We start from the raw sequence: 13,019 nt of genomic DNA on the forward strand, positions 1-13,019 counted from the left end.
ACAGACAATGTATTAATGAAATATGCCTCATTAATCCCAGGATCCCCTTAGCATTAATTTTGTACCACTTTGCTAATCCTGCTTCTTTCCTTTTGAATTTACCTTGTTGTTTTTGGCATTCTTCAATACGAATATCCTTACTTGTCATTTTTTTTTTATTGTCAGGAGCATCCCCTGTATATCACTTGATTCTTAAACAGCTTGTTAGCTGCGGTGAGTCAAGACCTAGTTCACCAAACCTTTTTATTTAGGCTCGGGATCTTTGGGCCTGAGTGTCACAGAAAAGGGCACTCTCACAAAGGTCGATAGATGCTAGCTGTCAAGCTTTAATGACAGGCACTTTCTCAACTTGAATCTTGGACACTTAATCTTGAAACAAGATTTCTTGAAGTATTAAACACATCCTAAATCTATCCAAATACAAGTAAAGTGTGTTTTGTCAAAAGATTAGCCAATTACATAAATTAGTGACATATGTTCCTAATATGTGAAACACATATGTCCTAAAAATCTCCCCCTTTGGCAATCCGTGACAAAACCACAACAAACAAATGAACATATGAGAAAAGTTATAAATCACTCAACTTATATTCACTTATTGAATACAATAAAATCTATTCTAACACAAACTCTTGAAAATTTTTACAAGAAGAGAGTTTATGGCAAGTAGACTTTGACAGCTTGTATTTCTAAAACACTTTAAACAAAACTCATCAAGGCATCTTTGTGTGAAGCAAAAATAATAAATTACATACAAGTAATAAGAAGCATGTACATAAAGAGAGAAAAGAAACAACACATGTAAGGGTAGGTGAAAGAAACATACATCAACATATAAAGAAAATAAGTACAATGTATGTCAATAATGGTCACAAGACCCATATACAAGAATAAATGTATCTAAAAAGGAGAAAAGAAAAATATACAAGTAATCCTCACTACATCCGTCAAATATCAACACTCCCCCTAACAAAATGGTCCTATACTAATTCTCCCCTTAAGTATGACTACTCTCATATCCAAAACTACTCCCCATTTTTGTCACAAGTGACAAAGGGTAAAAGTGTCAAGTAGACATCTCATCTATATCGGAAGAGCTAGCATCTCCATCATCATCATCCTCAGAAGCAGTAGCATCATCATCATCATCATCATCATCCTCATCCTCAGCCTCAGAAGCCTCTGGAGTAGGTGGAGGAGAAGTCTCAAAAACGAAGCCACCCATGATCGCTTGCCGTCGTGCAATACGACCAACATGGATGTTCACCTGATACAGCTCAGTAAAGAGTGTATCAAGGCAAGCATCCATGCGCTGAAACTGCGTTATGATGTCCCTGAGAGTCACATCGCTAGAAGAAGAGGAGAGAGAGGATGTGGATGAAGTAGACCGGGATGGAGCCGAATGGGTGGGAAAAGCTACTGACCCAGACTGCCTCGACCTAGACTGCGCCTCGCTCCGTTTAACGGTAGCGGCGTCTATGGCATACATGTAGGTAAAGTGGTCGGACACTGGAAAGGGAACAGAAAAGTGGTGTAAGATCCTTGTGATAGCGAAAGGGGAGATGAACTTATCACGGGACACCGTATCCCTATAAATATCTATGATAGAAAAAATAAAGTGAGAAGGAAAATTTTTAGTAAGATGCTCAAGAAGGGACAACAAAAATCAAGCACGAGACTCTGTGATAGAGTTATAATGAGATAGAGGGTGAAGAACAAAAGTCATGACCATGTTCAAAAACCGAGAGCCTTTTACAAAGCCCAAACAGTAAGTGAATTAACACTCACCCCAATCAGAAGGGCCCTCACAGAAAGCAGACATAAGCTCGTTTTTTGACACAGTCATCAAACGCTCACAACCAGGGTAGTTAGGAAACTCTACCCTAGGGACACAGAGCACATCCGCAATAATCTGCAGTGTGATAGCAATGCGTGTACCTTGAACGTAGGTGATAAAATAAGGTACTGAAAAATCAAATCCATGCATGTTAGAGTAAAACTCCTGGATTAGCACGGATGGACATGTGACTGGGACGCCACACAATGACTCCCAACCCTAACTATGAATGACAATGGGTAGGTCAGCGTCGGCGAAGTCTGCCAGGATGACTTGGCGTTCAGAATGAATGCCTCATCGAGAAAAGTTCACTGAGAAGGCCTTTCGAGCATCCTTATCACGGAACTAAATAGATGAAGGAGTAGGATTAGACGAAGTGGATGCCCCAGAACGAAGAGGGTTCTGAGACGGAGTAGACTTGCGTTTGGGTGCCATAAACATAAACTAACGCAAATAGAAGAGAGGGGGAGAGAGACAATCAGAAAAGTCCTAAAAACAATTCAAATATATCAAGATATATTGAAGGGAAAGAACGTATGCATGGGAATGCATGAACATGTAACATGCAATATAAAAAGCATCATGGGCTTAACCCAATCCAATCCTACCAGCACACAATCAGTTGCACACATCTAAATGCATGATAATACTATTATAATGCTCATGTGATGCAATGCATGAGGTTTAAAGATCGTTTAAATAAAGACCCATCCCAAAATTTCAACAAAAACTCAACAATTTTGAAAAACCCCAAAAATTTTTCAAAAACCACAAAACTTAGGTCTAAATGCATGAATAATGAGAGAAAAAGAGATCATACCAAGTGATTTGAAGCAAGGAAAGGCCAAAAATCATGTGGGTTTAAAGGTTTTGAAAGAGAAGTGAGTGTTTGGAAGGTGAGGAGACGGTTCTGTCGAGAGAGAGATCGAGAAAAGTGAGAAGAAATCGCAAACAGTGCATAAATAGGAACCTTATAAAGCTCGATCAAACGGGATGTGTCGAGGAGGTGTCGAGGTTTAAACGCGTGTCTCGCTATCGAACCATCCATCGAGGTTCTATCGAGGAACAATTCAACAAAAAAGTTTATAAAGAAGCTCAATCAATCCACCTAGCTGTCGAGGAGCTATCGAGGATCCAGAAAGTTTGTCAATTAATCCACTACCTGTCGAAAGGTGTCGAGATTGCAATAAAAAAAAATAGCTGAAGATCTCGATATATAAGCCAGGTGTCGAGAGGTGTCGAGATTGCTTAAAAACAATTTTTCAAGAAGGGAAAAACACAAATATGAATGCAATCAAACAAGCAACCCAACCAAGGATCCAAACAATATTTTAACCTCTCAAAAGCATCTCTCAACAAGAAAAATGTCAAGCATTTTAATTCCAAAACACACACACATACTAAACAAGTCTAACCAATTTTATATTCCAAAAAGAAGTCAAGACAGTTTAGTGAGCATACATTAACACATGTAAACCTTGTGATGGTCAAATCACATTGTACCTGCACATGTATCAAGAGTAGCAAAGAATATTGCGTGTTGTGTGTGAAAAACATCACAATATTGCATAAGTGTATACATGTTATAATGATTTGAGGTATGAGAAAATCACTTTAACTCACACACAATCATAACTGTTTGATGGGGACTATCACCTTCGAGGTACATCCTATAACTCCCACAACTCCTAAAATACACACTTGTAATCATATTTAAAACATTTTATTCTTTTTGCTTTTTATTTTTCTTTGCATATTTTTCTTTTAAGCAAACCATGCATGGGCATATAAGAGATAGAAAAGAAATACCCAATGATGTTAAGCTTTTAACATTGCACTTTTGTTATGCCAAAGCATACAAATGTCATTGACATTGCACTTTCGCTATGCCGAAGCATACAGATGTCATTTTATGATTGGTGAGTAACAGTGGTGAGTTGGTTATTTATGTCTTTCTCTTAGAATTTTCTAGTCATTCCGGTTAAAAAGAGTGATATAAGTGTTAAGTACAAGAGATTACTTAATCTGACTCATTACAAACACGAGCCACAAAACTTACTTGCTTAATTGTGCATAGAGATGCTCATCTAAGTTACAAAAGATACAAAGTTTAGAAAACTTTATTTCAATGGTCATCCAAGGTACACAAATACCAATGTACACATAACACACACTGTTTCTGTATTTTTCTGATTTTTCAATTTTTTTTATTTTTATGAAAATCAAAATAAACAAAATTAAAAACAAACAAAAACATGTTAAATAAATCAAAGCATTAAAACTAGACTGACTCAAAAAAAAATAAAGCAAAACGCATAAGTAATGCAAACAAAAACAAGAAGGGAAAGAGAGAAACAGTGATAGAATCACTTGAAGCCATTTTCCTTCCACACCTTAGAAGAACCTTTCCTTCTAGCAAACGTTTGATCCGGCAGTGAGGGGGGAAAAGTGAAACTGTTCAAGTTCAAAAAGAATATGAGGGCTTTAAGAAGATCTCTAAGATGAGCAAAAGAGGATGGAAACTAATTCTGGTTTCCCGATGCGATCATGCCGTTTCTCTGTTGAGTGGCTAACCACTTATAGCAATTGGGTAGAGTATGATCGACTGCTCCATAGTGATGACAGAGATGTTGCTTCTTCTGTTTAGGCTTTTAAGAGTTAGCCTTCTTAGCCCTAGGGTTTTTAACTTCTTTCTTATCCTGCTCAGGGGGTACTCCTAAGATAGATTTACCCTTGTCTATGTTCCCACTAGCTAAATCAGTTTTGACATTAATGTTCTTAATTTCAACATTATTAACAAGAGAAACAAAAACAGTAGAACTAGTAGATGTAATACTAGGAGAAGAGAAATCATACCCTAAACTGGTTCAATCAAAAGCAAATTTCTAAAGACTGAACATCTCTTCAAGCCTTGCACTTGAAATCCTCTCCAATTAAGCTCTGACTTGGAACAACTCTGCTTCAAACTTCTTGGTCTTCTCAACCAAGAAATTCTTCTTAAATCTCAGTGCTCCAATAATTTGATTAGCTTTATCAAACTTTGTAGAAAGCTCTTCTCACTCAAGCTCCACATCACTAAGCTTCTTGGAGGCCAACCTATACATCTTCTCATGCTTCTCTGAGACCTTGTATAACTTTGCATAGGTTGTGTGAATGTCATCTTGTTCATTCATCTTCTCAAACTTGGACTCCACCAATACCTCTTCTTCATCCACATCTTCAACAATCCCCTCAGTAGGATTGACAGTGGCAGTGAAGGCTTTCAAGATTTTGTCATCCTCATTGTCGAAATCATCCTCAGGCTCAGTGTAGCTCAAATTAGCAGCAAGTGCCTTGCTTTTCCCAATGGTCTTGAGATATGTGGGGCACTCCTGTTTCATGTGACCGAAGCCTTAACACCCAAAACACTTTGGTCCTGAAGGAATAGTGTACTGACCGCCATCCCTAGCATCCTGCTTCCCTTTAGCTTGGCTCTTGAACTTAGAAGAACTGGATTGTCTACGGTCCTTGTCGAAACCCTTTCCATTTGCATTCTTCATAAACTTCTTGAATTGCCTGTTGATGTAGGACTTCATCTTAGAATCTTTATCATATGAAGACTCATCAGTATCACTGCTCTTGGCCTTCAATGTCATGCTCTTCTCCTTACCTAACTTGCCAATTCTTGTTAAACCTAACTCATAGGTCTGCAGATTACCGACCAACTCTGTTAGAGGAATCTTGTCGATATCCTTTAATTCCTCAATCGCGGTGATTTTGGCATGGAATCTCTTGGGTAGAGATTTGAGCATCTTTCTCACAATCTTGGGTTCAAGAATGCTTTCTCCAAGATTGAAGGCTGAGTTTACTATGTCCTTGAGCTTGGCATAGAACTTATCGAACGACTCATCCTCCTCCATCTTAATTTCTTCAAAGCTTGTAGTGAGCCTTTGAAGTTTTGAATCTTTGACAGCCTTGGTTCCCTCATAGGTTGTCTGGAGAATGGTCCATGCCTCCTTAACAGTTTCAGTACAGGATATCTTCTTGAACTCCTCATTAGTGACCGCACTGAATAAAGCGTTCAATGCCCTGCTGTTGAAGTTTGCCGCCTTAATCTTAGCATCATCCCAATCGGCTGGTGCTTCCTTCGGCTTGGTCCAGCCTATCTCAACAGCTTGCCACACTTTCTCATCTAAAGACTACAAGAAAGCTCTCATGCGTACTTTGCAGTATACATAGTTAGTGTCATCAAATAAAAGAGGTATAATTAAAGACTGTCCTCTATCCTATCCATGACAAATAGGGGTCAATGGATCAACATAGTAAAGATTAAACTATAATCAAAGTGTGCCTACTCTAATACCACTTGATAGACTAAATACGAATTGACCATTTGTGATGAATTAATTGATTAATTAGCCAAGCTTATTAATTAATTAAATTAACATGCAAATGCATGGTTGCACAAACAAATCACCAATTAAACTAAGTGCAGCGGAAAATAAATTGACACGGTGATTTGTTTACGAATGGGAAAAACCAACACGGCAAAAACCCCACCGAGTGATTTTAAAGTCACCACTCCCGAGAATCCACTATTATCAAAACAAGCAGTTTCAAGTAAGGGAATCTCAATATTTTATACCAACCTACAGTTGAACCCTTACCACAATACCCAATTGGACTTATTCTGTAGTGACAATCTCTCCTTGTAATGCACGGCTCCCAGTACGTGACTAACCAATTGCGCGAATCCAATACGTGACTTCAATCACCAACTAGAGAAGGTTGTTGGTTGCAAAGTTCTTCAGCTCATCTAGATGATGAAGATCGAGAAGATACTTGGTCACAAAACTCAACCATGCACAAACACAGCAACTTTTTGACAAGAAAGATAAACTAAGGCAAATCTTGTCTCCGGTCACAATTTGCTTGAACAAACTTTGCTCAACACTTGTGCAACTTTTGTCACCTTTAACAGCCCTTAAAATAATCTTTTTATATGTCTAGAGTTGTGAGAAAAGAAAGCTCAAACACATAATCACTGATTGGAGTCAAAACAAAACTAAAACTCTGTTTTTCATAAACCTTGACAGATAGCTATTTGTCGAGCTGCTATTGAGCCAGGGGGCTAGAACAACTCTTAAAGCTTGATAGATGCTAGCTGTCGAGTTTTAATGACATGCACTTTCTCAGCTTGAATCTTAGACAGACTTGCATGGTTTTAACACTTGATCTTGAAACAAGGTTTCTTGAAGTATTAAACACATCTTAGATCTACCCAAATACAAGTAAAGTGCGTTTTGTCAAAAGATTAGCCAATTACATAAATTAATGACATATGTTCCTAACATGTGAAACAAATATGTCCTAACAGCAGAAAAGTCAGTCCTGTGGTGGAAACTGGAGAAAAGTTCCTTCCGCGGCAGAAATAGAGGATAAGCCCACTTTGCAGCATCTTCCCTTGGACTTGAACTCAACGTTTGTGCACAAACTAGTAGCGACAAAATGGTATTTTGGAGCTCATTCAGTAGAGCGCCAAGCCCAACTTCCTTCTTAGAAAAAGCCTAGACTAAGCGTTGTCCAATAACATCAAGACACTTGTCTAAGGTACAAGAAACGTAAAAAGAACCCTCAACAATAATATAATAAGAACATGCAATCTAATGGTTAGATTTTCAAAATTCTTATCCAATAAAAAAATATAAGAGACGTTTGATGGGTTTCACACTAATAGAATGGATTGATGTGAAGGTAGTTTTTATTGGGTTGTTGGAACTCATGTTAGTAACTTACATCACACCACTCTTATTATGGATTGCAGTAACCTCCTCAATCAAATCTTGTACATGTGAAGATAAAGCACCACTTTTGTGAGAGTCGTGAGGCAAACCAATGCGCATATGACATGGCTAGGAAAAGACCTAACCTAAGCCATGGTTCTGTTGTTTATCATAGTCCTTCTATGGACATTTGTAATTTACTTTATTTTATGGCATATGAGATTTGTATTTTGTTTAAAAATATTAGGCAAAAATACTATTTTAGTTCCTACATTTTGTGGTCACTACTCTTTGTCAATTTGGCTCCTAAATTTGGGTAGTAGTCAATTTGGTCTGTCTTACTTTCACTTGCAGTCAATTTGATCCTTACATTTTGGTAATAGTCAAATTGGTCCATGTTATTTTCAATTTACAGTTGATTTGGTTATTATTATTTTCAAAATTACAGTCATTTTGGGTACAATTATAGATTTGTTTTGATTGCTGAGTTGATATATACGTCTACTAGAGTTAGAGATTGGTAAATTTGATTTATATTTTTGTGTATGGTTGCCAATAAAGTGCTAGAAAATGCAAAGAAAAAAATGATTTGATTGTAAATTAAAAATAACATCGACTAAATTGACTTCACTAAAAATGTAAACACCAAATTGATTGCAAATAGTACTGACACTATTATTAGCGCGTGTGAGAGCGAGTAAGAGAAAACCAAAGAAGTTACCTATGTTAAGGACGTTGGTACACGCGCCCACTTTGTGCTGTCTCTCCGGTCCTTCTCCCTCCAATTCCGCTTCCTCCAACCTTTCACGCCCTCCCATGGCCACTTCTGCTCGAATCGCAGTCATCGGAGACATCGTGAGCTCTCTCTCTCTCATTTCTCTTTATGTAAATTCAGAAACCCTAGCTCCGTGCAAAATGACGGTTTTTTTTTTTTTTTGAATGAAAATTTGGGGTTTTTGAAGCATAATGATTGGAATCTACAAGAAGATACAAAGGCACTTCAATTTCTTCAGGTATCTCTTTCCCGCTCTGTTTTTACTTTAAAAATGTATTTATTTCTTTCTGTAATTTGCTGTTTTTATATTGTTGAAATTAAACCGACCTAAAAACAGTATTTGTTGGGTTTGTAATGTTTAGTAATGGATTAAAGATCCTAGCTTTGAACAATTTCAATAAACACGAAATATGATTTATGTTGTGAAAACCTAAATTGGAAGCTTTGAGAAACATTGGGTTAACGTTGAAACCTTGGTTAGAGTTTTATATAGGGTTAACATTTTTTTTTTTTTTGGTTAATATATAATCTCAGTACTGAAAATTACATGAACAACTTGCTGAGCAACTATGTAGATGGAATTTAATTAACTACTAGTTGTTTACAATTACATGGTGAAGAAGTGATTTATGTTAACTTATAAATACACCCAAAAAGAAAGTGAGAGAGAGAGAGAGAGAAATTTTAGTTAACCCAATTCTTTTGTGCTCTGGATTAATGGTAAAAAAAGGACATGTCAATTAAGGAAGTAAGTATGACTTCGAATAGAATAGAATGGTAGACAAGAATACATATGGCTGACCCTTACTAATTTGTTGAGGATCAATTAGCGACCCTATAAAATTTGGGGCTAAGGCTTGATTGTTGTTGTTGTTGTTGTATTAATGGTAATCTCAGGTTTCCCATATAACCTCTTTGTTTCTGATACATCCAATTGTTTTGTGCTCTCTTCCCCGCCTTATTTATGGTAGTTGTTTAGCTTTACATGGTAAAAATTTGTATGGATATCTACTCTCTAACAGTCTAATGTGGGTTTCTGGTGAACTGCAGCCAGATCTGGTGCTGTTTACAGGCAGGTTCTATTCTTCCTCACTGTTCATCTACCTAGTTTATGTGCATTTAGTCTCTTTTGGCCTAGTATATATGGTAGTCTAAGTGGCTTGGAATAAAGAGTTTTGTCAATGACACTTCTATGTGCCTGACATGCTCTGGACTGACTTGTCCATAAGTTTGGAATAAATAGAACAAACTCCAGGCACTTAGTCAACGGGGAAACGTTCAGCATATTCATGTCATGCTGAGCCTGTATTTTGTATCTGTATCTGCTCAAGAGAGCCAGTAAGATCTATTTTTATTTATTGATTCAAATATGAAACTTTCTTTCCCTTCTGTTGCCTTTTTTTTTTTGGCTTCATCGTTTCAATTGATTTTGTTCAGGTGATTTTGGTGAGGAGAATGTTGAACTCGTCCAAAGTGCTGCCAGTCTTGAATTTGCTAAAGCAGCTATTTTGGGAAATCATGATGCCTGGTATACTCAACAGTTTTCTGGAAAGTAAGTTTACACCATACCAGTGTACGATCATCATTTATATTTGCTTGCTAGAGGGTTCCTTTTCTTCTTAATTTTTATTAGACTTTATTAGTGTTCTTGTGTCATTGCTGCAACTTTTAAAGGAATGTAACAAGTCTGGGAACTTGATCCATTTATAAGCTATGTGAACTCTATGTGTGTGTGTGTGTGTGCGCACGCATGTGCCACATGTTTAGAAAACTATATGTTTGACCAGTTCAACATGTAAGCTCTATTATGTAGACTCTGATAATTAGTTTAATTAATTCCTTGATTTGATTATCAGGAGGAAGGATGGAGTTCAACTTCAGCTTGAGTGGTGAGATTGTCATATATTCTGGAAACCCCTTTGATTATATATTTGACCTGAAATCGATGAATCTAGCCATGAGAATATTTTTTCATTTCCTATTTTAATATATGTTTTCATACCCATGAAAGTATTTGCTAGTGCTCATTTCATGTCATGGTTGACAATGCCAGGTTTTTTTTCTCTGTATTTTATTTGTGTTTTTCATTTTCTTAAAATGCCTGAAAGTATTTGTTAGTGCTTATTACTGTGTCATGGTTGGGAATGTCAGTTTTTCCCCCCCTTTTTGTTTTTGTGTTTTCCATTTTCTTCAACTGTGTGAAAGTATTTGCTAGCATTTATTAAAATACATGGTGGAATAGCTACAAAGTTCTGATGACTACTTTAAACTAACTTGCAAAAATCTTTCAATAAATCGATTAAGTTTTCTCTTAAAAGGTCACATGTCATGCTTGAATTGTTACTTTGTAATAATCAGTCTTGGTGAGGAGCATGTAGCTTATCAACATTTAGACTTTCCCTTGATAAAAGTAAGCATTGTTGGTGGACGGCCATTTTCCTGTGGAGGGGTGCAATTGTTTCGAAAAAAGCTTCTATCTGCAAGGTATGTTGTACAACTTCAACAGAATTAGATAGTATGTAATTTGATCACATTTGTTTTCTTCATAATAGTTCTTTCAAGTGTGGAATTTATAGAATTTCTGACTGCAACTTACAAGGTCTGTGTTGATTTGCGTTATCTACTTCATTACCATCTTTCTATTTCCCTTGGTTTTCATGCAAAAATGATATTCCTCTTGTCTATGCAAATAGTGATGTGATCACATCAATAGATTGTATTTGAATGATTGGTATCTGAATCTACCAATCTTTTCTTAGGGCATCAGCTTCATCTACTATAAAATAAGAACTGAACAGCTTCTTGTAACATGTAGATGAGATTCTCCATTATGGAATCTCCCTCGTCTTATTGTCATTGTGACTTACATCACAACTCATCAATTTGGAAATTCCTCTTAGATATGGTGTCCAAGACATGGATGGAAGTGCTAGGAGGATCTATAATGCTGCTTTGGGCACACCGGAGGATCATTTTGTCATATTGCTTGCACATAATGGACCCACAGGTGTATCAGTCTGCCAAAATCAATTTTAGTTAAGCTTTTCCTGACAATAATTTTTAAGAGAGAATTTATGGGCAGGGCTTGGTTCTAATTTGAATGATATTTGTGGAAAGGATTGGGTTTTCGGGGGTGGTGACCATGGTGATCCAGGTAATTACTTAGAATTCAGCTTGTATTTGGTATTTATTTTCTGTTTCCATCTTGCAGGGTATTGATCTATTTTAAGATGGGATAATATTGTTACCTTACAATATTCTCTTGTGGTCCAGATCTAGAACAGGCAATATCCCTCCTAAAAGAGACTGGCAAATCATGCGTCCCACTGGTCGTGTTTGGTCACATGCATAAGGAGCTGGCATATAGAAAGGGTCTCCGGAAAATGATTGTGGTTGGGGATGACAACACTATATACCTGAATGGGGCTATTGTTCCTAGGGTTAAAAGACTGAATAATGAACAAGGAACTGGAAACAGAAGCTTCATGAATGATGAAACCCCTGTATTGACACCGGAGTCTGAAGGTACAATGCGAGCCTTCACGTTAGTGGAGATCTTAGATGGAAGAGTGGAAAAGATTACAGAGAGTTGGGTTTCAGTTGTTGGAGATAACACCACATTAGCAGAAGAGCAACTGTTATTTAAAAGGGGCAGTTAGCTTTCTTCATATTCGGATTCCAGTTTCAATCACTTATATATTAAAATACTAAGAACAATATACATTGTCCAAATGACTCCAATGTAGTCTTTAGGAAAGGCCAAAACTAAAACAAAGTTTCTCTCCAAACTAGTTTGAAGAGAAACTCTACAAACTCCTCATATATCTCTATATTAAGTGTGAATTTTGATAATCTAACCGTTAGATTGCATGTTCTTATTATATTCTTCATACATATAAAATTTATCAAAGATCAATTGCTATCTCATCAAACAAATGTTAAAATTCCAAATTTTTATGATCTAAAATTGTGTATAAAAAATAAGTTTATTGATCAAATGGTAAATAATATCTAATTTGAACGAAATTTGATATACATGTTAAAAACATAAAAACATGAAATTCAATGGTTGGATTTTCAAAATTCACACCAAAAAAAGAGATAGATGAGAAGTTTGAAAAGTTTTTCTCTATACTAGTTTGAAGAGAAATTTTGTTCCCAAAACTATACCATCCTTCTGATGTCTTATACTTACTGTATCTCTCTTTGGTTGTTGAATAAATTACTTGCCAAGAGAAGAAAATATGCCCCAGAGATGCAAGTTGAACGGATTTCAGGAGATGAATATACACAATGAGATCTGGGAGAATATTTGTGGCTGTATGATAACTGGGCGGCTTTAGTAGTGGTTTGCCACACATTTACAAATGTATTGTTATATAATGATTTATATAATGAGGATTGAAAAGCTGGAGATTGTATGGTGATGATGGTCCTTGGAATAAATAAGAGGCTTGATTTAAATATTCTGCGTTGCAACAATGTGTCATATATTCAAGGCCCCATCTAAAGGCTTTGACGTTCTTTTACCAATGACTGAGTATACGGTATACCATACTAAATCAAAGTTTCATATTTCGTACATTGCTCGTGGAACCCGATAGGTGCTGTAATTAAAAAAATGTATTATAACCTTTTCTGATAT

The 13,019-nt window shown here is 36.5% G+C and overlaps 1 protein-coding gene across 2 annotated transcripts; it reads left to right on the forward strand.

Annotated features, from left to right (window-relative positions):
* Nucleotides 1–8,286: 8,286 nt before the first annotated feature.
* Nucleotides 8,287–12,252, forward strand: LOC115977216. 2 transcript variants are annotated; one of them, XM_031098937.1, is made up of 9 exons: nt 8,287–8,454; nt 8,562–8,612; nt 9,425–9,446; nt 9,812–9,926; nt 10,231–10,263; nt 10,733–10,858; nt 11,275–11,381; nt 11,457–11,528; nt 11,648–12,252. In XM_031098937.1, exons 1-9 carry the CDS (start codon nt 8,323–8,325, stop codon nt 12,031–12,033), a joined length of 1,044 nt encoding a protein of 347 aa, XP_030954797.1. In that variant the 5' UTR covers nt 8,287–8,322; the 3' UTR covers nt 12,034–12,252. The 2 variants fall into 2 exon arrangements, with proteins under 2 accessions (XP_030954797.1, XP_030954798.1); XM_031098938.1 differs by having other exon boundaries at nt 8,288–8,454; nt 9,425–9,450.
* The last annotated feature ends 767 nt before the right edge of the window (nt 12,253–13,019 follow it).

The sequence above is a fragment of the Quercus lobata genome, chromosome 2 (genome assembly GCF_001633185.2).
Source record: "Quercus lobata isolate SW786 chromosome 2, ValleyOak3.0 Primary Assembly, whole genome shotgun sequence".
NCBI lineage: Eukaryota > Viridiplantae > Streptophyta > Magnoliopsida > Fagales > Fagaceae > Quercus > Quercus lobata.

What these genes read in the sequence shown, in the direction of transcription:
- LOC115977216 (XM_031098937.1), top strand. Translation starts at nt 8,323, where the DNA reads ATGTTAAGGACGTTGGTACACGCGCCCACTTTGTGCTGTCTCTCCGGT. An exon ending in AAAAAGCTTCTATCTGCAAG is followed by an intron (nt 10,859 to 11,274) that starts GTATGTTGTACA and finishes AATTCCTCTTAG; the next exon opens with ATATGGTGTCCAAGACATGG. An exon ending in TGCACATAATGGACCCACAG is followed by an intron (nt 11,382 to 11,456) that starts GTGTATCAGTCT and finishes ATTTATGGGCAG; the next exon opens with GGCTTGGTTCTAATTTGAAT.